Source organism: Bos grunniens, chromosome 14 (assembly GCF_055505025.1).
Source record: "Bos grunniens cultivar Pamir isolate PY7600 chromosome 14, Bosgru_T2T1.0, whole genome shotgun sequence".
Taxonomy (NCBI): domain Eukaryota; kingdom Metazoa; phylum Chordata; class Mammalia; order Artiodactyla; family Bovidae; genus Bos; species Bos grunniens.
In genome coordinates, this window is record NC_141178.1 from 441,322 (window position 1) to 467,267 (window position 25,946).

The 25,946-nt window shown below is 38.5% G+C and overlaps 1 protein-coding gene across 10 annotated transcripts in view; it reads right to left on the reverse strand.

Moving 5' to 3' along the window:
• MTBP (MDM2 binding protein) overlaps positions 1–25,946 on the reverse strand; it is a 76,615-nt gene that overhangs the window by 15,745 nt on the left and 34,924 nt on the right. For 8 of the 10 annotated variants that reach the window (XM_086335676.1, XM_086335679.1, XM_086335678.1 and 5 more), the window contains 5 exons: positions 25,745–25,852; positions 18,697–18,852; positions 16,125–16,242; positions 7,879–8,034; positions 4,428–4,523 (listed from right to left, as the gene is read on the reverse strand). In XM_086335676.1, the coding sequence (XP_086191802.1) occupies positions 4,428–4,523; positions 7,879–8,034; positions 16,125–16,242; positions 18,697–18,852; positions 25,745–25,852 (634 nt within the window). Of the gene's footprint in view, positions 1–4,427; positions 4,524–7,878; positions 8,035–8,649; positions 8,910–16,124; positions 16,243–18,131; positions 18,205–18,696; positions 18,853–25,744; positions 25,853–25,946 lie in introns of those variants that run through there. The other 2 variants (XM_086335682.1, XM_086335683.1) reach the window with 2 other exon arrangements.

Here is a 25,946-nt window from a genome sequence, read left to right on the forward strand (position 1 = left end):
GTCTTATTCAGAAACAAAAATGGTATTTCCTCTTTCTAGAATCTGTACCACTGCACTTCATTCCTCGCATTAGTTCAGTTGCTCAGTCGTGTCCGACTCTTTGCGACCCCATGGACTGCAGCACGCCAGGCCTCCCTGTCCATCACCAACTCCCAGAGCTTACTCAAACTCATGTCCACTGAGTTGGTGATGCCATCCAACCATTTCATCCTCTGTCGTCCCCTTCTCTTCCTGCTTTCAATCTTACCCAGCATCAGCGTCTTTTCAAATGAGTCAGTTCTGCACATCAGGTGGCCAAAGCAATGGAGTTTTAGCTTCAGCATCAGTCCTTCCAATGAATATTTAGGACTGATCTCCTTTAGGATGGACTGGTTGGATCTCCTTGTAGTCCAAGGGACACTCAGGAGTCTTCTCCAACAGCACAGTTCAAAAGCATCAATTTTTCAGCTCTCAGCTTTCTTTATGGTCCAACTCTCACATCCATACATGACTACTGGAAAAACCATAGCTTTGAATAGACAGACCTTTTTTGGCAACTCAGTGTCTCTGCTTTTTAATATGCTGTCTAGGTTGGTCATAGCTTTTCTTCCAAAGAGCAAGTGTCTTTTAATTTCATGGCTGCAGTCACCATCTGCAGTGATTTTGGAGCACAAAAAATTAAAGTTTGTCACTGTTTCCATTGTTTCCCCATCTATTTGCCATAAATTGATGGGACCAGATGCCATGATCTTAGTTTTTTGAATGTGGATTTTTAAGCCAACTTTTTCACTCTCCTCTTTCACTTTCATCAAGAGGCTCTTCAGTTCTTTTTCACTTTCTGCCATAAGGGTGGTGTCATCGGCATATCTGAGGTTATTATTTCTCCTGCAATCTTGATTCCAGCTTGTGCTTCTTCCAGCCTGGCATTTCTCATGATGTACTCTGCATATAAGTTAAATAAGCAGGGTGACAATATACAGCCTTGACATACTCCTTTTCCTATTTGGAACCAGTCTGTTGTTCCATGTCCAGTTCTAACTGTTGCTTCCTGACCTGCATACAGATTTCTCAGGAGGCAGGTCAGGTGGTCTGATATTCCCATCTCTTCAAGAATTTTCCAGTTTGTTGTGATCCACACAAAGGCTTTAGCATACTCAATAAAGCAGAAATAGATGTGTTTTTTGGAACTCTCTTGCTTTGGCAATTTGATCTCTGGTTCCTCTGCCTATGGGTTGGAGAATTTTGAGCATTACTTTGCTAGCGTGTTAGATGAGTGCAATTGTGTGGTAGTTTGAGCATTCTTTGGCATTGCCTTTCTTTGGGATTGGAATGAAAACTGACCTTTTGTACTCCTGTGGCCACTGCTGAGGTTTCAAAATTTGCTGATATATCAAGTGCACCACTTTCACAGCATCACCTTTCAGGATTTGAAATAAATCAATTGGAATTTCATCACCTCCACTAGCTTTGTTCATAGTGAGGGTTCCTAAGGCTCACTTGTCTTCTCATTCCAGGATGTCTGACTCCAGGTGAGTGATCACACCATCGTGGTTATCTGAGTCATGAAATCTATTTTGTATAGTTCTTCTGGGTATTGTTGCCACCTCTTCTTAATATCTTGTGCTTCTGTTAGGTCCATACCATTTCCATCCTTTATTGTGCCCATTGTTTGCATGAAATGTTCCCTTGGTATCTCTAATTTTCTTGAAAAGATCTCTAGTCTTTCCCATTCTGTTCTTTTCCTCTATTTCTTTGAGGAAGGCTTTCTTATCTCTCCTTGCTATTTTTTGGAACTCTCCATTCAAATGGGTATATCTTTCCTTTTGTCCTTTGCCTTTCTCTTCTTTTCTCAGCTATTTGTAAGGCCTCCTCTACAATGTCACAAACCTCTGTCCCTAGTTGTTCAGGCACTCTATCAGATCAAACCCTTGAATCTATTTGTCACTTCCACTGTATGATCCTAAGGGATTTGATTGAGGTCATACCTGAATGGTCTGTGTTTTTCCCTACTTTCTTCAATTTAAATCTGAATTTTGCAATAAGGAGTTCATGATCTGAGCCATAGTCAGCTCCTGGTCTTGTTTTTGCTGACTGTATAGAGCTTCTCCATTTTTGGCTGCAAAGAATATAATCAATCTGATTTCGGTGTTGACCATCTGGTGATGTCCATGTGTAGAGTCTTCTCTTGTGTTGTTGGAAGAGGGTGTTTGCTATGACCAGTGCATTCTCTTGGCAAATCTCTATTAGCCTTTGCCCTTCTTCATTCTGTACTTCAAGGCCAAATTTGCCTGTTACTCCAGGTGTTTCTTGACTTCCTACTTTTGCATTCCAGTCCCCTATAATGAAAAGGACATCTTTTTGGGGTGTTAGATCCAGATGGTCTGGTAGGTCTTCGTAGAACCATTCAACTTCAGATTCTTCAGCATTACTGGTTGGGGCAAAGACTTGGATTACTGTGATACTGAATGGTTTGCCTTGGAAATGAACAGAGATCTTCTGTCATTTTTGAGATTGTACCCAAGTACTGCATTTCAGACTCTCTTGTTGACTATGAGGGCTACTCCATTTCTTCTAAGGGATTCTTGGCCACAGTAGTAGATATAATGGTCATCTGAATTAATTTCACTCATTCCAGTCCATTTTAGTTCACTGATTCCTAAAATGTCAATGTTTAGTCTTGCCATCTCCTGTTTGACCACTTCCAATTTGCCTTGAATCATGGACCAAACAATCCAGGTTCCTATGCAATACTGTTCTTTACAGCATTGGACCTTGCTTCTATCACCAGGCACATCCACAACTGCATGTTGTTTCTGCTTTGGCTCAGCCTCTTCATGCTCTGGAGTTATTTCTCCACCGATCTCCAGTAGCACCTCCAACAGGCCACCCACTGACCTGGGGAGTTCATCTTTCAGTGTCATTATCTTTTTGTTTTTTTCATACTATTTATGGGGTTCTCAAGGCAAGAATACTGAAATGGTTTGCCATTCCCTTCTCCAGTGGACCACATTCTGTCAGACCTGTCCACCATGACCCGTCCTTCTTAGGTAGCCCCACATGGGATGGTTCATAGTTTCACTGAGTTAGACAAGGCTGTGGTCAATGTGATCAGTTTGGTTAGTTTCCTGTGATTGTGGTTTTCATTCCTCCCATAGACACTGCCTTTTTGGTCAGATAAATTCCTCTTCATTCCTTCAAACTTAGTTCAGATGTCCTCAATGGAATTCTCAATTTGTGGTGTTTACTTGTTTCACACACTGGGAAGTGTTATATACTGGTATTTTTAACACCGTTTACATTCTGAAACTCCAGTACTTTGGCCACCTCACGTGAAGAGTTGACTCACTGGAAAAGACTCTGATGTTGGGAGGGACTGGAGGCAGGAGGAGAAGGGGACAGAGGATGAGATGGCTGGATGGCATCACCGATTCAATGGACATGATTTTGGGTGAACTCCGGGAGTTGGTGATGGACAGGGAGGCCTGGAGTGCTGCGATTCATGGGGTCACAAAGAGTCGGACACGACTGAGCGCCTGAACTGAACTGAATTGAACTGACATCCTACTAAAGTCATGTCTTTCTTTCTCCCCTACTAGAGTACATGTTTCTTAAGGGCCAAAATACTTGTCTTACAGTCTTTTGTATCTTTAGCCCCTGAGTGAATCACTATCAGTAAAGAAGGTTTAAAGTTATGTCACATAAAGATTAAGTTTACAAGACAACCAAAGTAGTATATCTCTTTTGCTCACTGATAAAGGTGCTTCTCGGAGAAGGCAAGAGATCAAGGTAAAATCAAGTCCTTTTCTATTTTCACTTATGGAAAATCAATATAAAATAATGCTTTGCTTTAGGAATGTGAAATAGTTTGCAAAATGAACCACTAGGGTCTTGCAAATTTAACCTAAAATATATTATTTCCATCATTTCCTTTCTTATCCCAGTGAATGGTAGATGCACACATGGCCTCAGGAACTGCTGATGCTTCTAATTCTAAGTAAGAGAACCCTTTGAAATTTTATTCAAACAGGTCAATTAAAATTCCATAAAAATGTACACACAATTAACATATTGCAAATGAGAATACATTTCATCTAACAGTTTCTGGGCAGTGACAATGACCAGAGAATATCAATGTGCCCAGTAGTGTAAATATACATTTACATACAATATACAAAGTAGGGGCCAAAATAATTCTGACTAAAATACCCAATAACTAATAATAGGACATTTAAATGTAAAACTGATTAATCAACAGATATCTTTCTTTTACCAACAGAAGACGAATTATTTGAGTATGTAATACTTGTTTTTTGAGGGTTTTTTGACATACTTTCTCTTTGGTTCTCTATCTCAACTTCTATCAGTTTGTTACAGTCATTCTTCACAGTCACAGAAGATAAGCCACATTAAGAACACACAGAAGAATAAAATGAAAATTAAAAACTCACTCAATTCCATGATAATGACATACTGAAGCTTTTTCAAAAGGTAAACCGCGAAGTTTCTGAGGACTAAGTTCTGGTGTCAGGACAAAAGTCTTCTCCCTGAAACAAAAAGCTTTCCATTTGCATATATTTGGTGAGAAAGTTCAAGAAACTGTCTAAAGAAGGAAGTCTGACTTCCTTCTCTATAACTAGATATTATATGGGATTAAAACTGAATTATATCAGGAAGCCAAAGAAGAAAATGAAGTAAGGTTAAGCCTAGGGGTTTCGTCACTTACATTTTCTCTGTCCCAAGCTTCTAAATATGATAATATTACTTATTTTACAAAACTATTCTGAGAAATGGTTAAATGAAGAATAGAACATGATCTGTAGGGGAAATTCAAGAAGCAGCATTATTCCTGAAGCATATGTTATTCTTGGTGTAGTAAACTGCTTATGCATTTATTAACAGTTAAATTCTTTTCTTGCAGTGGAATAATTAAAGTCAAACTCAAATCTTCAGTAACAAAAGAGGTATTTAGTTCCTACTATACCACATGGGGAATCCAGATTTTTCTATGCCTGGGAACAGTCATTTTGACACCTATTTTAAGAATCAGTGACCTTTTAAACATCAGTGGATATAAAGACTAACTGCTGATCTCAGCTCTTCTTCTAACGCTGGTTCCAATCAGCAGGTGTGTCGGAACCAGTCCCGTGGTGAACTTAAATAAACACTCACGCTCAGCCCCTCCACGTCGGCACCTACAGTCAGGTTAAGCTTTCTGAGTTATTCTAAGAAGAGCCCTCCTTCTCTGCCTGGGTTGGGAGGCACTGTTCTGATGAACTGCATCATGATTCCTGGAGCTCAGAACAGGTTAGAGGTAGGAATGGGAGAATTATGCAAGTTTCTGTACACTGCTAATAGGCAGAAGGAGACACCAGGGGCTTGACTTCAGAAGACTTACAAATGGTAAACAGAAAAACAAGTAGGTAGTGGAGTATCAAGAATAATTCACTATCACACTCCCCCCCTTGGCTTTAGTAATGAAAACTGCCCATATGACACTGAATATTATCTATAGAGTTTAAGATAAGCATTTGAAATTATTACATTAAAATGTAAGACATATGCAAGTTAATGAATCCTGAAAACCAGGATTTATATTCTAATGCATTCATTTAAAGTGCTTCACATAAAGTAACACTAATAAATGGCAATGATCCCAGTATTTTATGACTAGCTATTCAAGGGAATAATTCTGTAATATAAAACTATTTAGGTGCCTAGCATTTCAATTCCTTCTTTTACCACGTTGTCTTCCATTTATTTTAATCTCTCCCAGCAACTTTATCTATTTGTGTTTAATTTTACTCACACCTTGTTCTTTCTGAAGGAAATGCTTTATAAGTATGGATTTTGTCAATGTTTAATACTTCGTTTATATGTACAGGTGTCGTTCCTGTACTTTGCTTAATATTGCTTTTCAGGTGGTTCCTCAGTAGACAGTTAATAAAAGCCCACAGGTCCTTGAGTCATTACCATGAAAGCTCATCCTTCAACTTTAACACAAGATATAGTTGATAATGACACAGTTCTTTACTAACATCAAGGAATTATATAAAACTTCCCTAGATAAATTACTGGTAAGCTACAGGGAGAATTAATAGTATCCCTCCTTGACACTGCAGCTACAAAGACATTCTGGTCAAAAAGAGTACAACCTACATAATTCAGTTTTGGCAAACCCATCTGACTCTGCCAGTTCACGCTTAATAATTTGGAAGGACAGGAATCCAATAACTAAATAGATGAAAACGTATATATAATTCTTCCCTTTCTTGATTCCCACAGTAAGGATTATCAATCTCTCAAAGCTATAAGAAAATTACTCTAAAATTATACTGTTTTTGTCATTAAAATCATTAAGTCATTAAAACTCAGAACTATTAAGACCATCATATCTCCTAAGTTGCTCCCCATCTCTCTCTCTCTTTAGTGACCACGCACATGATAAATTCTTTCCAAAATCAACCCTTAAATTCGGGCTTCCCTGGTGGCTCAGACGGTAAAGCGTCTTCCTGTAATGTGGGAGACCCGGGTTTGATTCCTGGGTCAGGAAGACCCCCTGGAGAAGGAAATGGCAATCCACTCCAGCACTCTTGCCTGGAAAATCCCATGGATGGAGGAGCCTGATAGGCTACAGTCCATGGGGTCGCAAAGAGTCCTACTTGCCAAAACAAGCTTTGTAAAAGTAATCAAAATGTTCTATAATTTTTAAAGTCCTTTGGAAGATTCTCAGAAAAATGGATTAACAAGAAGAAACTGGGGCAGTGAACAAGGTATTCAAATCTCACAAGTATTTCATGTCACGATTTTGCAATACCCAGTTATGACCAACCTAGATAGCATATTCAAAAGCAGAGACATTATTTTGCCAACAAAGGTCCATCTAGTCAAGGCTATGGTTTTTCCAATAGTCATGTATGGATGTGAGAGTTGGACTGTGAAGAAAGCTGAGTGCCGAAGAATTGATGGTTTTGAACTTAAGTGTTGGAGAAGACTCTTGAGAGTCCCTTGGACTGCAAGGAGATCCAACCAGTCCATTCTAAAGGAGATCAGTCCTGGGTGTTCTTTGGAAGGAATGATGCTAAAGCTGAAACTCCAGTACTTTGGCCACTTCATGCGAAGAGTTGACTCACTGGAAAAGACCCTGATACTGGGAGGGATTGGGGGCATGAGGAGAAGGGGACGACAGAGGATGAGATGGCTGGATGGCATCACCGACTCGATGGACGTGAGTTTGAGTGAACTCCAGGAGTTGGTGATGGACCGGGAAGCCTGGCGTGCTGCAATTCATGGGGTTGCAAAGAGTTGGACACGACTGAGTGACTGAACTGAACTGATTTTATTAATTAGCAACTTAGTGGAAGCTGTCTTGGAAGTCAAATTAGTTGTAAAGTATTCAAGTTGACAGTGAGTTTTACTTGGTATAGTTTCAAAATCATTTTTATTATACTTTCCCATTCTTCTCAGTTGAAAGGCTATCCTTTTTGCTACTATTAGGCATAACTGACAATGTTATGATTAAGTAGTAGTAAAGTCAAAACTAGAAAGTGATAGAAAAGAGAATTAAAAAAATTTTTTGCAAGTCAAATTATAATTTTTCTGAAAAAGTATTGCCATCTGTCTACGAAATAGAAGCTCACTTCTATAAGAAATATGTTAAGGTGGTTTTTATTATTCCTGTTTCCTTTATACTCAACACTACAAAGAGTAGAACATTAGGCTGACGTGTGAGAATTAAGGTCAACTGATAAACACTGGGCTCAAACTTGTAGATTTTGTCAAAGTGGCACAGAACATCTAAGTGGATGTTAGATCTAAACACATAACTGAAGAAATAAGAGGCAATGTGCTTTTAAAATGATTCCTTAAAAATTAATTGGAAGTTGTAAGTTTATAACTTACCCTTTTTGAATCTGTAAAGGCTGAAGATCTCCAATTGGTAATCCATCTGAGGTAAAGAATTTAAGCAATTCTTTAGCATCCAATAATGTGACTGAATCCCGTGGACCCTCTTTGTGGCCCAGCAATTGTTCAGATGAACGAGGTAATGAACCAGTTCTGAGAAGAAAAAAAAATTATGTAGATTTATTAAAAGCAGATTAGAATTCTCCATGGTCAGGAAAAGCTGCTATGAACAGAAACCAGAAAAATACACACACACACAAAACTGAAGATCTACACATTTAAGAAAGAAAAAAAGTAAAATCTTTGTAAATCATTTAGAATCAAAGCATATTTTCAAAAATCTGTATGTAGGCTACAGGAAAACTTGCAGTTATCATGTCAAAACAATGTTACTACTTAACTAAAATACACATAATTATATTCTTTATATTTGGCATGATTGATTACATTCATGCTATCATTATCATACTATCACACCATCATTATTAGTGTGAAGTCATCAAATCTATAAAATTTAAATCTAAACTCTCTTGTATGTTCCAAAGCCCCATAATATTGTAAATTCTGAAGGCAGAAACCGAATGTTCCAATGTTCTATAAACTTCAAAGATTACGTAAAGCACAACCATGAAATGAGATGGTAATCAGATATTTCTCAAAGATCTCTTCTAGCCATGATTATGACATTATGAATAAATACTAAATTGTTATTATACCTGAAATATATGCAGGACTTCATACTTTTCAAACTGCATACAATATATTCTCTTTTTTTTTAAATTTTTATTTATTTGGCTGCATCAGGTCTAGCTGCTTCGCACAGGATCTTCTGTTGCTGTGCACAGGCTCTCCTTGTGGCCCATGGGCTTTGGAGTGAGAGGGCTCAGTTGTTGCTTCCTCTGCAGCATGTGGGATCTTAGTTCCCCATCCAGGGCTCGAATCTGTGTCCCCTGCATTGCAAGGTGGACTCCCAACCACTGGACCACCAGGGAAGTCCCTACAATATATTCTTAATCCTCACAAAGTCCCTTGAAAAAGACAGGACAGGTCTTATCTCGAAATGAAATTAACACCTGAAAATAAGAACTTTGTAAAGTTCGTATCATACCAAGCCTAAAAAACGATTACTATTCTTACCACACAATAGTGCCTTACAGACCCATGGTGCCAAGATTTTTTAAATGACAGAATCAGAACTAGCCTGACTCTGAATTAGGTACCAATTCTACTCTATCACTCTATGAACCCAAAAAGCTCAGTTTTTAAAAACTGGAAAGAAGAAAACAGTAGCAGAGAATGCTACAGGTTTTCTCAAGCATTGAGTTACAAATCATACTATTACTCTGTCACAAAAGCAAAAATAAAATCTTTCAATACCTGCACAGAACATTAATTTCCTGACTTTGTATTAATTCAACTGTTTCCTGATTAATCACTCAAGCATTTTTATTGATAATTATACAATTAAAATGCTGACATTATGGCCTTAAGACATATTTCTATACAACAGTGTCTCTTTCTTCTACTCATTCCCTTTATTTTTAAATTGAAAATATATATCTCATAAAAACAGTCAAACAAGAAAACACTCAAAACGCTGTATCCCAGGAGGGTAAGAACTACATGATGAGGTCAATTTAATTTCTATATAGCCATTCTCTAACAGTGACTAACAAAATCTTAATCAATATTATTCTCAATCATTTGATAGTCCAGTTGTGATGGGGAAATGCATACTTTGCATTTACATAGAACCCAGGACATAAAAATATCAGAAAAATTTAAAAGCCCCGTTTGTGATAAAGTATACCAACAAGATACATCTTGAGTAAAAAACAAAACAAGACACACTGACAACACTTTTTAGTGTTTCCAAACTTACAAAGTATTTTTTCATACATTATCTCATTAAATTTTCGGAACTTTGAAGTAGAACTGGGCTTGTTATCTCCATCTTACAGATGAGTCAACAAAGTCACATAACAGGTGACTGAGTTTGTCTAAAACCAAATTCCTGGTACTTCCCTGTGGTCCAGTCATTGAGAATCTGCCTTCCAGTACAGGTACAGAAGTTCGATTCCTGGTCAGGGAAGTAAGATCCCACATGCCACGGAGCAGCAAGCCTCACCTGCATGACAAAGCTCAAGAAGCCCAAGCACCCAACAAGGAGCTGGCACCCCACCACGAAGAGGAGCCGGCGCCCCGCCACAAAGACCTAACACGGCCAACAAGGGCTGCCCTGCTGCTCAGCGGGGAAGAACCCGCCTGCAGTTCGGGACACCTGGGTTTCACCCCTGGGTTGGGAAGATCCCCTGGAGAAGGGAAAGGCTACCCACTCCAGGATTCTTGCCTGGAGAAGTCCAGGGATGGTAGAGTCCATGGGGTCACAAAGAGTTGGACACAACCAAGTGACTTTCACTCACAGCCAAATAAATAAACAAAACCAAATCCTTATGATTTCTGAATGTCACTCTGTAATGGTCTTTTATTCTTCAGCTGAATCTGTTTTAACATAAAACAAATTATGAAACTATATAACTTTGGTTTCCAGCCAAGAATCAGATGGTATCCTCCCATATTTTGAAGTGTCCACAAATACGTATTGAGTATTTACTCTGTAATTATCACCGTGAGGTACTAAAAAAAAGTTCACTGATCATAATTTATAGACCCCTAATCACTGTTCATGACTGTGTACAGGTATGACTTAAAGTAGGAGAAAGGAGGGAAGGAGAGCGAAAGGAGATAAATACATCAGTGTAGAATGAGGCAGGAAAGGCACAATAAAACAAGTCTCATGAAAGAAGTAATAGCACAGTCTTTTAACTGCAGCATTTATACAAGCCTTAAGAGAAAGGTGGTATTTGAGCTACACCTAAACTACAAACAAGCTTCTTCTGGTTCAAGATGATGCATCAAACATACACATTAACCTCTCCATTCAAAAGAAGAAAAATCACAATGCTGAAGTACCAGGCACTAAGTTTATAACAGGGCTCAAAAAGGAAGAAGGAAGAGGAGTGGACCAAAGGGTTCAATGAATTCCAGGAATGACTAGAATACTCCTCAGCAGGAATTAAAAGGAACCTATAGAGAAGGCAGACTACGTCTTCGTCTCCCAGGAAACCACAGGCAGGCTCTAATCCAGAGCTCAGAGTGGCAACGGGCAGCCATCACCTGATACATTTTCAGAACTCTACCTGAACACCCTCCCACTCCACATCTTAGATTCATGCTTTTACCTCTAAGAGAAAAACTGTACTCTGAAGATCCAGAACTAAGTGCCTGTCCTACCATCAGCGGCGAAACCCCCAGAATACAGCCCTTGAAGAAACACAAGCTGGAATCAAGATTGCCGGGAGAAATATCAATAACCTCAGATATGCAGATGACACCACCCTTATGGCAGAAAGTGAGGAGGAACTAAAAAGCCTCTTGATGAAAGTTAAGTGGAGAGTGAAAAAGTTGGCTTAAAGCTCAACATTCAGAAAACGAAGATCATGGCATCTGGTCCCATCACTTCATGGCAAATAGACGGGGAAACAGTGGAAACAGTGTCAGACTTTATTTTTTTGGGCTCCAAAATCACTGCAGATGGTGACTGCAGCCATGAAATTAAAAGACACTTACTCCTTGGAAGGAAAGTTATGACCAACCTAGATAGCATATTGAAAAGCAGAGACATTACTTTGCCAACAAAGGTTCTCTAGTCAAGGCTATGGTTTTTCCTGTGGTCATGTATGGATGTGAGAGTTGGACTGTGAAGAAGGCTGAGCGCCGAAGAATTGATGCTTTTGAAGTGTGGTGTTGGAGAAGACTCTTGAGAGTCCCTTGGACTGCAAGGAGATCCAACCAGTCCATTCTGAAGGAGATCAGCCCTGGGATTTCTTTGGAAGGAATGATGCTAAAGCTGAAATTCCAGTACTTTGGCCACCTCATGTGAAGAGTTGACTCATTGGAAAAGACTGATGCTGGGAGGGATTGGGGGCAGGAGGAGAAGGAGACGACAGAGGATGAGATGGCTGGATGGCATCACTGCCTCAATGGATGTTAGTCTGGGTGAACTCCGGAGTTGGTGATGGACAGGGAGGCCTGGCATGCTGTGATTCATGGGGTCGCAAAGAGTCGGACATGACTGAGCGACTGAACTGAACTGAAAGCACCCAAGCTACCTCCCCCCAGCTGCCCTTCATCTCCCTTCTCCCAGGATAAATTCTGGTGACAGCAGGCAGGTAACAGAACCACACATATAGAGAGAAATGTAGGCAACTACCAACATAAAACAGTCTAAGACTAAATTCTCAGCTGTGAACAGTCAAGGGCCACCAGATACTAAAAAGCTGCACAGAAGAGAAAAACAGCAGAGGAACAAATGATACAGATCTAAAGGATAATGGGATCATTTAAAGAACAGATAAGACAAGTTAAAAGAAAATTCCAATTAATAAATTAATATCCTTAGAGTATCGTCTCAATTCTTATTATTAATAAGAATAGGTTGCTATGAAAAAAGATTAGATAACAAAAAAGAATTATTAGGAATTTTTTTAATAGCTGCCAAAAACTTATTGGAAAAGATGAAAGTAAAGGTCGAGGAAATATACCAGAATGCAGAGCAGAAAAGATGAAAAGATGGACTATTATGATTTTTTTTATGGAATCATTCTTCAAACTTTTTTTATTTTTCTCACTGTGCTGGGTCCTTGCTGCTGCATGGACTTTTTCTATAATTGCAGAGAACGGAGGCTATTTCCTAGCTCCAAGGTGCCAGCTTCTCGTAGCAGTGTCTTTTATTGTGTGGAGCACAGACTCCAGGGCTCCCAGGCCTCAGCAGTAGTGGCATGCGGGCTCAACAGTTGCCGTTCACAGGCTCTAAAGCACAGGCTCAGCAGCTGTGGCACAAAGTGCCCTGTAGCACACGGGACCGACCCAGACCAGGCACTGAATTGGTGCCTCCTGCGTTGGCTGGCTGACTCTCTATCACCGAGCTGCCCAGAAAGTCCAAAGACATGGATTATTGAAAGAAGAATCAAATATAATTGAAAAATCAATCTGAGGCATCTAAAATTAGGTAAAACAGATCATTACAAATAAGGAAGAAAGAAAACAGAAGGACAAATACTATCAAAGAAATAATAGAAGAATATTCCCAAGAGCTAAAGGAGATCAGTCCCGGGTGTTCATTGGAAGGACTGATGCTGAAGCTCAAACTCCATTACTTTGGCCACATGATGCGAAGAGTTGACTCATTTGAAAAGACCCTGATGCTGGGAAAGACTGAGGGCAGGAGGAGAAGGGGATGACAGAGGATGAGATGGCTGGATGGCATTACCGACTCAATGGACATGGGTTTGGGTGAACTCCGGGAGTTGGTGATGGACAGGGAGGCCTGGCGTGCTGCGGTTCATGGGGTCGCAAAGAGTCGGACACGACTGAGCGACTGAACTGATTTCCAAGAGCTAATAAAAAGGCAAAAGCCTCAAGACCAAAACATTGCACACCATGAGGGCCTCATGTAATTTCAGAAAATTAAGGAAAACAGAAAATTCTAAAAGTTTCAGAGACAGAATAAAATACCTATTAAGGAACAAAAATCCATGTCACATCAGACTTCTTATTAAGATATGAGATCCAAGAAAATACAGGTCTAATCTAATCTAGAAATGTAACCAAAAGAAATACCAGGACAACAGCTGTGCAGGTAGACAGGGTCAGTCCAAATGAGAGTATCAAGTCAGAAAAATGGGAGAAAAATAACTTTAAGGAAAAAAAAGATTATCTATTGCAAAATAACATAAGGTGCAGAGGAAGAAAGAGGATAAAAGGTAAAGAGAAGCAGGGATGTCCATCCTCGTCCTTCACAACGGGAAGTGGAAACACACAATCTGAAATCGACGAGCAGGAAATCCAAGGTCTCATGGGCAACCTGTCCTTTCCTCCATCTTCTTTCTAGACTGGCGTTTTCCTCCTGAGCTGTGAATGTCACAGAGCCCCAGGGAACAGCCTTACACCCTCCTCTTTTTCTATACAGCCTCACCATGTCATCTCATCCACTAGCATATATTAAAGAAACCCTTTTGGTGATAACTCCAAACAAACTCCCAGATTTCTCCACCTAATATGCCCACATGCATAATCCACAGGTCAAATAAAGCATCCCTAAAGCAGAATTCTTGATCTTTCTCCCCAAACCCACCCTTGTTTCAACTTACCCATCTTCCTCAAACCATGAGGACACCACCCACCTGCTGTTCAAGCCAGAAATCTAAACTGTCTCAGATGCCTCTCTCTCTCTTCTCAGAGAAAACGGGCAGGAAAAAAACAGGAAGTTTCTTTTTTTCCCTAGCTTAGCACCAAAATATTCTCCAAACTTGTCTCCACTACTGCTCTAGTTAGAACTCAAAGTTACCTCTCAGCCTACAGAAAAAGCCACCTAAGTGATCTGTCTGTTCCTACTATCTTCCTCCCACAATCCATTCACCACAAAAAAGTACGTTATTTTGCAAAATCAGATCACATCACTCTGACAGAAAATCCATGAAAAGCTTACCAAGGCACTTATGATCCAAAGACCGCATGAACACCTGTAAGGGTCTAGTGCCTTCACATGCTTTGCTCATTTACCCATGAGATCTCAGCTCCAGCGTAACTCCTCAGGGTGCCCGCCCTGGCCATCCCTCCCATGCCAACAAATAAAACCACTCTCCTTCAGTCCCGCAGCCTCATTCGTTACACACAGATAGGTTTCCAAGCCTTGTGTTTACTTGTCTGCTTATTGAGTTCTGTTGACTGTCTCTCCTTCTTAAAAGGCAAGCTCTAACAGGAGAGCCTAACACACAGTTGGTACTCAGTAAATATTTGTTGATATCTATCTATGAACAAAATGTTACCAGTTCAGTTCAGTCACTCAGTTGTGTCCGACTCTTTGCGACCCCATGGACTGCACCATGCCAGGCCTCCCTTCACCAACTCCCGGAGTTTACTCAAACTCATGTCCATTGAGTTTGTGATGCCATCCAACCATCTCATCCTCTGTCATCCCCTTCTCTTCCCATCTTCAATCTTTCCCAGCATCAGGGTCTTTTCAAATGAGTCAACTCTTTGCTCAGGTGGCCAAAGTGTTGGAGTTTCAGCTTCAGCAGCAGTCTTTCCAATGACTATTCAGGACTGATTTCCTTTAGGATGGACTGGTTGTATCTCCTTGCAGTCCAAGGGACTCTCAAGAGTCTTCTCCAACACCACAGTTCAGAAGCATCAATTCTTTGGCGCTCAGCTTTCTTTATAGTCCAACTCTCACATGCATACATGACTACTGGAAAAATCATACCTTTGACTAGACAGATCTGAAGTGATAAATGTTCTCAGCAGAGGAGCTAAAAATATGAACGTGATTTGCAATATTTGGGAGGGCAATGCAACAGTCAAATCCCTTTTCTTTATTCCATTCTTCCACCACTCAACAGTGAGGTACTGAGTGCCTGCTATATACTAACCCAAACAAAGCGAAAACAAACTCTGCCTCTTAGAGACAGTTATGATGTACTGAGTGCCTGCTATATACTAAACCCAAACAAAGCGAAAACAAACTGCCTCTTAGAGACAGTTATGATGTACTGAGTGCCTGCTATATACTAACCCAAACAAAGCGAAAACAAACTCTGCCTCTTAGAGACAGTTAATATATACAAACATAAAATGTAAAACAGGAACATTTTAAAACGGCCTCAAGGAAAAGAGTACTTTTACTTTATTTTACACATTCCTGTGGAGAAGGAAATGGCAACCCACTCCAGTATTCTTGCCTGGAGAATCCCATGGACAGAATCCCAGGCCATGGGGCCTGGTGGGCCCCAGTCCATGGGGTCACAAAGAGTTGGACACGACTGAGTGACCACACATACATACACATACACACACACACACACACACACTCCTATATTTTTTAAATTTCTCTTTCATATTCATATGTTTTTGTACTTCTGTGGAAGATGTTCTGGAAGTCATACACTAACCTATTACCTGTGATTATGTACACCCAGAAAGGACAAGTAGAATATGGAAGGGGAAGAGCATTTCCTGGACACCTTACTCTGCAACAGTCTATCTCGATCTACCCATCTATCTATCTACAGTAAGCACACATATCGTTTACAATAAAACCATAAATTACTATTTCCTAAACACAATTTAAGGATTAAGAAAAAATAAAGATCATAAAAAATAATAAGCTATTTAAACGTTACCTCATTTTTTGTTTAGCTTTTTCACAAGTTTCCAAATTTTGAAGGACATGCCTTTCTGGCCACTCCAGAGGATTAGTCTCCACTAGGCGGGAAGAAGTAAGCTCCAGTGAACTGTTATCTGAAGAGAAAGAAACACATGTGAGTACTGAACGGTACTGACACACTGGATTTCGCCATATAAAGATGTGTACGTGTAGATGCACACGTAAGAACCAGCTGGATTAACTGTGCAATGCCTGCCTCAGGCATTTATTAAGGGCGTCTCTGATGACCTGAACTATGCAAAATGGCATAGAAAAGTTTTTTGGAAATGATTAAAAAAAATTAGTATTGAGCTTTATTTTACATTCTCCTCATAATAAAAGTTATGGGCTAGAATTCAGAAGAGGAATTAGCACTGCAAGGACTCATAGGGAATGAAAGCATAACTTTGTTATTTTTGTGAAATTAGTTCTAAATGAAAAAGAGACAACTCTGTGGAGAATATATGGGATATAATATGTGATCTCCATATTAGAAAGAGGAATTAGCACCAATATCCTGAAAAATTTATATTTTTAAAAGATTACTTCATTCTCAAAAGTACAATAATACCATAAATAACTTAAGACGTTTGAGGGTAAAGATTACTTTAGAAATAATTCTCACATATATTAATGTAAGATGCTTTAACATATCCATTTTCAAGTAAATCACTAACATTAAATGCTATTTTACTACTAATAAAGTATTATATGTAAGAGTGTCTTATCTTTTTGGTCAGTATGGTGCAGTGAATTAACATTGAGATTGTTGGATAATCTACAATTCTCATTAAAGACAGAGGGCCATCTTCCATTCTCAATATTAATTATGAGGACATCTCAATGTTTCAAGACTGACAAAATCACTAACTGTACTAATGGATTCCAAAATAAATTGACTGAAAATTACTGGACATTAGCTGTTTGACTAACTGTCAACCCTGACAAAAAATACCCATTTTATACTTTAGGGTCTTACAAAGTGATAATGATTTGGGAAGAAATTTTTGAACTAAAAAGAAAAAATTAATCACAGATGAAAACAGAAGCCAACTGCATACCATTCTCCCTTTACTTTTAAACTATTTAGTCTTCAATAGTTAAAAATATTTTTAATGTCTATACTGGATTGCCCCAACCAAACACCATCCAAGTATAGTAGTTCCTGCTTCTTAATAAGGGTGGTGAAATACGGACTATTTCATGGAAGAATAAGCTTCATGATGAAATAATCTGCTTTACAATGCTGGCATGGCTTTTCAAAAAATGGATAAAGAAAAAAATCATTAGTAGTTCTGAACAATTACAGGCTATGTTCACAGAAGAATACAAGCCATGTTAAATAAAAGTAAATATTAATTATCCCCCTAAATATTACAATATAAATTATTAAATTTGAGTATGCAACCTATATAAATGTAAATGCCATAGGCTAAATATTAAGGGGCAGACAAGCACTCCTGTGAGTCACAGGAGTGACCTGGTGACTAAGGTGCACTGATAGTAACAGCAGCTACAATGGCAGCATGAGTGACCGGTCACAGCTTTTGGAGATGATTACATTCTAAGTGTTTCACAGGAATCACCTCAGTTAATCCTCATACTAAGCCATAATATTACCCATAATAACTGGGTAATATTATTATCCCCATCTGAAACATGAGGAACCAGGCATGGAGAGGTTGAAGAACCTGCCCAAAGGCACTCAGCTGAAGGCCTGAGCCCTGGCCGTCTCGCCCCAAAGGCCTGGCCTTCACACATGGCACGAGACGCTGTGCTGATATTCTTTTCCAACTAGATCATAAGCCTGTTGAAAGTCAAGGACCCACCCAAACTTTTAATTCTTTGTGTGCCTTCCTGGCATCAAATAGAGAAAAGGCACACAACAAACATTATTATTAATTTGATTCTATGGCCATTTTCTTATTAATGTATGGGATAAAAATGATTTTCACAGAATAACAACAAAAAATTATCCTATACATTTACAATGCCAGGCAACTGTTAAACGCGTCCTTTTTAAATCCTGAAGAGCTTCACTCCATGCAAATTCATCACTAGAACAGAAAGCAGGAAAACAGAAAGAAATACCAAGTTAATATAGAAATGATTTCCTGCTCCTTCAGTAAGTTTGGTGACTTCCTACTATAACAAATGGCAAGTGTGGAGCATCTTATTATATGTAGTTTTAACTACATTAAGTTTAGTAAGTTCTACTTTTCTCATCTTATGAAAATATAGCTTAATAGAAACCCATCCATTCCAGCAGCTTAGTAACAGTTTTAAGAGGAATTACCTTAAAGTGCTTCTCCTTCGCTCAAAAACAATTATACTGAACGTGCTTAACAAAAAAGGTCATCAGAAAATTTCTAATGTCTAAATGATGAAAAATACAACATATTGATATTTACACACATACTTGTACACACAAATATATTACTGCTACAATTTGATAGATTTTGATCAATACATTTTATAAGTTTTAATAATAACTCTCATAAATGCTACACACAAAAAAAGGACTACTATTTAAAGTAACAAAAACTTACCATGTAACATACTGGACGTTTTGTCTGTCTTTATTAGACTTGTTTTAGGAAGAACAGCATCAAAATGACCTAAAAAGCGTTCCCTTGTGCATGTTAGCAGACTTTTGAGTTCATCCACAGAAATCACCTCACGCTGCTTTGCCAACTTTCTCCTTTCTATAAGACAACAAATCAATATGATTAACAATATAACTGTTATTTAAAACCCTGTGAGCTACTGTATTTTAGGGGAAATACTTTCAAAAGTAAAAGAAATGAATTTCTCAAGCAAATCAGCATTCTTGTGTAGGCCTATTTTCCTTTCAGTCTCATTTGAAGGTAATAGAAGAATTTCCAGTTATGTGAAACAGAGTAATTTGTTAACACTAAAAGGTGAGCAACAGTCAAAACAAGTTTACAGAAGTTTTCAGAAACACACCGCAGAGGATGAAGAACGGCCTTATGTGGGTGCTCACGTGAAAATAAAACCTGCAGCACTCTCAGTTAAGCGTGGTGGTCTGGTCATGTCCGTCTATTCCCTCTCCTACTCAAAACTCAGAATCACAACTGAGGAATTAAAAAAGGACAACAAAAGAATAAACACTAAATGACGGCAGTTTTCAACGAATTTTGGAGGATAAGATGATGGTGGAGTGGTAACTGAGTCAGCAGAGCAGAGAAAGGGTTAATCGAAACAGGAAGGTCCCGCAAGACAGATAATGGATGCGCCCTCAAGCCAGATGACTCTGCTCTCATTTTGGGGTAGAAACAGAGGAGGAGGAACCTCAGATCACAGCCTATCAGGAACGGGAGATGGTGCAGGACAAGGAAGCCTGCCATGCTGCAGTTCATGGGGGTGCAGAGCCAGGCACAACTTAGCAACTGAACAACAACAAAAAAGCTGGTGTTGATGCTGGAGGGTTAGACTACAAGATTAAGCAGAGGCTAATACTGAAAGGTCAGACTTTCAACCCGGTGGCCAGAAAGACAGCAACTACAGATGCCCCACTGCAAAGATGAAAGGATTCTCCCTTTGAAAAACTGAATGCCCCAGGAGAAAAGAGCTAGATACTGACACTACGGTAGAATTAAGGAGAGGACCTCACAAACAAAATGTTGAATAGTTACTCCACCACTCTTGAAGCTTGCCAAATATTACATTAGAGTGACACATAAAATTTCCCAGTTAAAACAGGACAGGGGGGAAAAAAATCACCAGACATTTAATGAAAGGGGTAGAGGGGACAGGGAACTCTGCATTTCATGGTCTCATGTTCAGACATGTAAAGAGTTCAATTCAGCAATTCTTCCAGCTTCCTGCTCCCTCCCATCACCCACTGAGCTGGTCTGGAAAAGAAACAAGGCATGTTCTGATCAGAACTCCCCTTTCCAACTTCCACCTGAGTGAGCAAATCCTCAGGATGCCTCTGTATGGTGGTGAAAGCCCCGCCACAGCAGGCCTGATCTGTGATTGCCCAGCTCTGGCTATCATTCAGGGAGTAAATTCAATTCTGGGTATATGCAGCAGAAAACCCGTTATAGCTCTAAAAAGTCATATCCTTCAATCTAGGAATTTATCTCCATCAGTGTGTTTCTTAAGTTTATTTCTCAGTTGGTTCCAAATTTGGGAAACAAGTATTATTTACTAGGCCCCCCCAAACTAAAAGCCAAGTCTGGGATGAAACAGAAAGACTAAAGCAAGCAAAAATAAAAAGGAGCCCAGCAGAAGCAAAAGCATTCCAGGTAACAAAGAAAGTTTGCTGGGATTAATACTCTCACAAGGGCTTCTCTGGGGGCTCAGACGGCCTGCAATGCAGGAGACCCAAATTCAATCCCTAGGTCGGGAAGATCCTCTGGAGAAGGAAATGGCCACACATTCCAGTATTCTTGCCTGAAAACTTCTATGGACGCAGAAGCCTGGCGGGCTATAGTCCATGGGGTCATAAGAATCAGACATGACTTCACGACTAAATCACCAAACCAGCAATTAATATTTTCACAAAAATAAGAAAAGATACTATACTCATGAAACAAGTACAGGATGATCTGATAAAGGAACAGTCAATGACCATGAAAATATTTTTTAAAATTAAGCACGGAGAGATCAAAATTAAAAAATACTGCAAGACATCCCCCAGAAACTAGAACAAAAATAATATGGAAACAGGAAAAAAGAGCAGCCATTCTATCCAAAAAAAGCTTGCTATATAACCAACAAGAGTTCTAGGAAGAAAGAAAATGGGTGAAAGAAAATTATATTAAAGAAAAAATTATAAGAAAATTATATTAAAGAAAATTATAAGAAAAATTTTATTATAAGAAAAATTATAATTTATTATAAGAAAAATTATATTGTAAGAAAATTATATTAAAGAAAATTATATTATAAGAAAAATTTTCAGACTTAGGAAATGTGAATCTTGTACTGATGTGGCTCATCAAGTACACGGTTTAATACACTAGACAGTGGAAAGCGGGGGGTACACACATTAAGATTCAGAATAAAGCTTCCAGAGACAAAGCTTCTGGAGGTAAAAGTTCTAGAAGGGGGCAAAAGCAAACTAAAAAAAGACCACTTTAAAGGATAAGAACTAGTATGAGATTTGTCAGCAGGAGCACAGCAACAGGAAACTACGGGACAGGGACTACCCTGGTGGTCCAGTGGCTAAGACTGTGCTTCCAGGCCAGGGAGTGTGGGTTCAATCCCCGGATGGGGATCCCACATATCATATCAAGTGGCCAAAAAAATAGACGGGGGACAATGTCTTCAAAATTCTGAGGGCAAACAATTTTTAACCTGGAAGTCTAGACAAATTATCAATCTAGTAAAGATATTTTCAGACATGCAAGAGCTTGAAAACTGTATGCCCCAAGAACAAACTTTTACTCAGGAAGCTAATGCAAGACATGCTCCAACCAAACAAGGGAGTAATCCAAAAAAAAAAAAAGGAGGTCAAGGGGTCTAGAGAATAGGAGATTCCAAACGAAAAGAGGAAAGAGAAGTCTCTAAGATGTCAGTAGGTCTAAGACACATTTTGTTCAAAATACACTAAAATATGAAATACTCCAGAAAAAAACCTATGAGAAATAAAAAGGAACTGTTGTGTTTGAATATACAATAAATTTAACAACAGGTGTGTGGCAGAAATGTTGGAGGCTTTGGAGAAACATAAAAGTATTTTTGCCTCTACAGAAGAAAGGGCAAATTAAAAATAAGGTGATTATCAACCACAAGAAAAACAAAGATTATACAAGAAAGGAAAATTGACCATCATATACTACATGACTCAGTAGTAAATTTATAGATAGGTACGTAGGTAAGTGGGCTTCCCTGGTGGCTTAGATGGTTAAGAATCCGCCTGTGAAGCAGGAGACCTCAGTTTGATCCTGGGTTGGGAAGATCCCCTGGAGAAGGGCAGGGAAACCCACTCTAGTGGGTTTTCACCTTAGGTGAAAAATAATCCCTACACAGATGAGTCTGTAACACAAGTGACAGATAAAGATCTGGGAGAAAAATATTGGACTAAAGTCTTAAAATGAATTCACAAAAGAATGCTATTCCTAAAATAAGCTAGTAATAACTCAGGACTTAGTAAAGGAAAATAGAGTGTAAAACATCTAAAAATATCAGCAGAATGAACAACAATCAGGTTTGCACCGGGCTCTATAAATTTAAAAACAACGTGGGGAACTCAGAATTGTGACCACAGTCCTGGAGCGATATGACAATGCTGCTATTTTGGAATCTGTTCTGCATCACACTGAGCAGTTTTTATTTAAAAATCACTCAGTGTTCTTAAACCTTTTGTCTTTTTTATTTTCTTAATATTTTATTTGGCTAAACCAGGTCTAAGTCGTGGCACGTGGGATCTAGTTCGCTGACCAGGGGTCAGACCTGGCCCCTACACCGGTAGCCCACCTCAGCCACTGGACACCAGGGAAGCCCCAAGCCTTTTCTTTACAAATCAGAGAAACAGGATATTTAATACTTCTAATTATAAAAGTTTATAAATTACAAAAGATCAGTTAGACATAAATTATAAAATTTATGTATCATTTCAAATGTCTATATCTAAATATCTATGTATAGTTAAAAATTAAGATAATTTTTAAAAATAAAATTTTCATGCAAACTTTCCCAGTTGCTCATTCTAACTCAGTAGTCAGAGAAATATTGGGGGAGATAGTAAGTTTAACCCATGTCTGATTAATAATTTTGAAAAGAATTTTGAACAACTTGTTTTCCAGCAGAAACTACAATCTATACTGATACTGAAACATTAACTTTTACCCAAAGAAAGCTTTCCCATTCATTTTCATCAGGTATAAATTAACTACATCAATTTAAATACTTTTATATTTATATTCACTTCTCTGAAGATCACTGAAAGAGACACTAAGATTCTCTTACACTGGAAACGTCATTTGTTGTCATCCTCCTCTACCTTCAGAGATGCATGAAATCTGAACCTTTGTCCCCAGATTTTCAACTCAGTACTCACTCTCTGGGTAAAGGAGAGATTGGCTCAGCAAATAATTCCACCATAATAGATTAAGTGGGTCACTCATCTTAATCAAGATTTAACGCTTCAGATTGCACTTGGCCAGTGCATGGATATCCCCAGAGCTGACGTCTCAGCTCTGAGGCTTCCTTCAACCTCCAGACCCCTACCGGTCCTTGCCCAGTGCTGAGGCCATCCTTCCAGCTCCTGCCTGGGTTATAACTCAGCTGCTGGTGCTTCCACATTTTCAGCATTTATTTAGCACTTCCTCTTTCCCCCTCCCCGAGGCAGAGCTTCTAGTCACACCTACAGGCAACAACTTGATTATATTCCCTTCCCAACCAAGCAGGAGGGATGGCCTTACCCAGAAGAGAGACGGACCAGCTTCAGGGAGCTGCATGCTCTTCCGCTCTCAGTTTTTCTGGTTGGAAGGGTCAGGAAGAGAGGTGAAGATAAGAGAGGGAAGACGCTAAAGGAACTTAGTTTTAAGGAGCTGCCAGAGGCTTATGGCAAAGATTCAAAGCCTACAGACAGGTTTAGCAGGGCTAGAACAAAGTCAGAAGTAAATAACACCAAACAAGTAAATGTTTGAAATATAGGGGTTTTATCCACAAAAACACTAGGATTTCAGTGGTATTTCAGCTTTTTCTTCCTTTTAAACTGAAGTATAGTTGATTTACACGGTATGTTACTTTTAGGTGTGTAGCAAAATGATTCAGAGACACACATATATTCTTTTTCTGATTCTTTTCTGTTATTACAAGGTACTGAATATAGTTCCCTGTGCTATATACATCAGGACCTTGTTGTTTATCTATATATATATATAGCAGTCTGTATTTGCTAATTCCAAATTCCTCATTTATCCACCCTTCTCCCTGCTCTGCGTTCTCCTGTTCTCCTTTGGTACCATAAGTTTGTTTTCTATGTCTGTGAGTCTACTTCTGTTTTATAAATAAGTTTATTTGTATCATCCATTTAGATTTCACACGTAAGTGATATATGATATTCATCTTCTGTCTGACTTCACTTAGTATGAGGATCTCTAGGTTTATCCATGTTGCTGCAAACGGTATTCTTTCTTTCTTTTTTATTGTTGTAATATTCCACACCCTCTTTATCCATTCATCTGTTGATGGACATTTAGGTTGCTTCCATGTCTCGGCTATTATAAACACTGTTGCTATGAACACTGGGGTATACATATCCTTTTGAATGACAGTTTCCATCTTTTACAGATATATGCTCAGGAGTCAGAGATGCTGGATCAAAAATGCCATTTTTAGGTTTTTTCCTTATTTTTCCTTGGGTTAATACATACTACCTTTTATTGAAACTAATTTGCCTTTCCCAATTATATCCTATTATTTTCATAGTCAAAAAAAAGTGGTTTGAGGAGTTCAAGACTACACAATTACTCTGGCTTTGTACAAATAAAAAAGTAGTAATTCTTATACAAATTATTAAGACCAGGTATTCTAAAATTATTTTCCATTGAATAAAATGAACTATCGAATCCAAAATATTTTTAAATGCTTTTAAAGAGTGGTATTTTTCATTTTATAGTGTGTGTACGTAATAATCATTTTTTCTATATGCAACTAATGAAGCCTCACAAGCTGAATCAAGGTTTTAGAAATTCTATATTAATTAGCTTAAGTCCCTATCAGGTATTAATGAATGATTATTTATGAAAACAATGTTAAGATTGATAACCAAGTTAACATTTAGAAAGAGGGAAAAAATTTTAAATAACAACCCTTAAAAAAGTGTCAATTTCTTGAGTAAAGAAAAACCCATGATCCAACTTCACTCAATATGTGCAATGTGCTTAGTTATGGTTAAAGTCTAAGAAGCAATGCTCAAGTTAACATATTAATTTCTCTAAATTTATATTTTATTCTGTTTGCAATCTCTACTTTCCTTTCCTCTGGCTAAATGATATAAAGAGAAATTTTGTAAAGATGACTACATTAACCAGGAAGTATTCTTTATGGTATACAATTAAAAATAATGAGAAACTAAATTTTCCTGGACAATTATAATAAATGGTAACCGCAATATACAAGTAAATAGGAATATTCTTAATCTGGTGGGAAAAAATTTACAGACCGTTTCTACCCTACATTACCTCTATTAAGAATGTAGTTAGTGCCACTGAACTGCACAGTTAAACAGGATTAAAATATAGTATGTTTTATATTATGTGACTTTGACTACAATAAAAAAAATTTAATTAAAAAAAAAAAGGAGACCAACCACCTAAGACCTTGCACACACAGTAATTTTGTCAGCAACGCCACCCTCGAACCGTTGCCATAAAACTCCTCAACAGACTCCCCTGGGTTGGGACACAGTTTTCAAGGGCAGGAGCCCACTGTGGCTCCTTTGCCTGGCAAAGCAATGAAGCTATTCTTTTCTGCTTCACCTCCCACACAAAAAAAGATAGTTCTACAAGTGAGTATCATATCTAAAAGAAAGTGTGTAAGAAAAAAGTGTTAAAATAAATTAGGTCTGAACAAGTCAACATTCTTACAACAGAATGAAAGGCACACATGATGACTTACTCAGACATTCCTTCACAGCCAAAGCCTGAACACCGGCTAGCTGTTTCTCTCTCTGTATAAGCTGCTCCCTGGAGAAACTTGGGAGTGACGAGAGGTCAAGAGGAAAGCCTAAGAAACAGAAAAAATCAGTACTAAAGATGGCTTATAACAACAATTAAGTTCTCAAGAAATGTGTTAAAATGTAATTAAAAGTCAATTATTT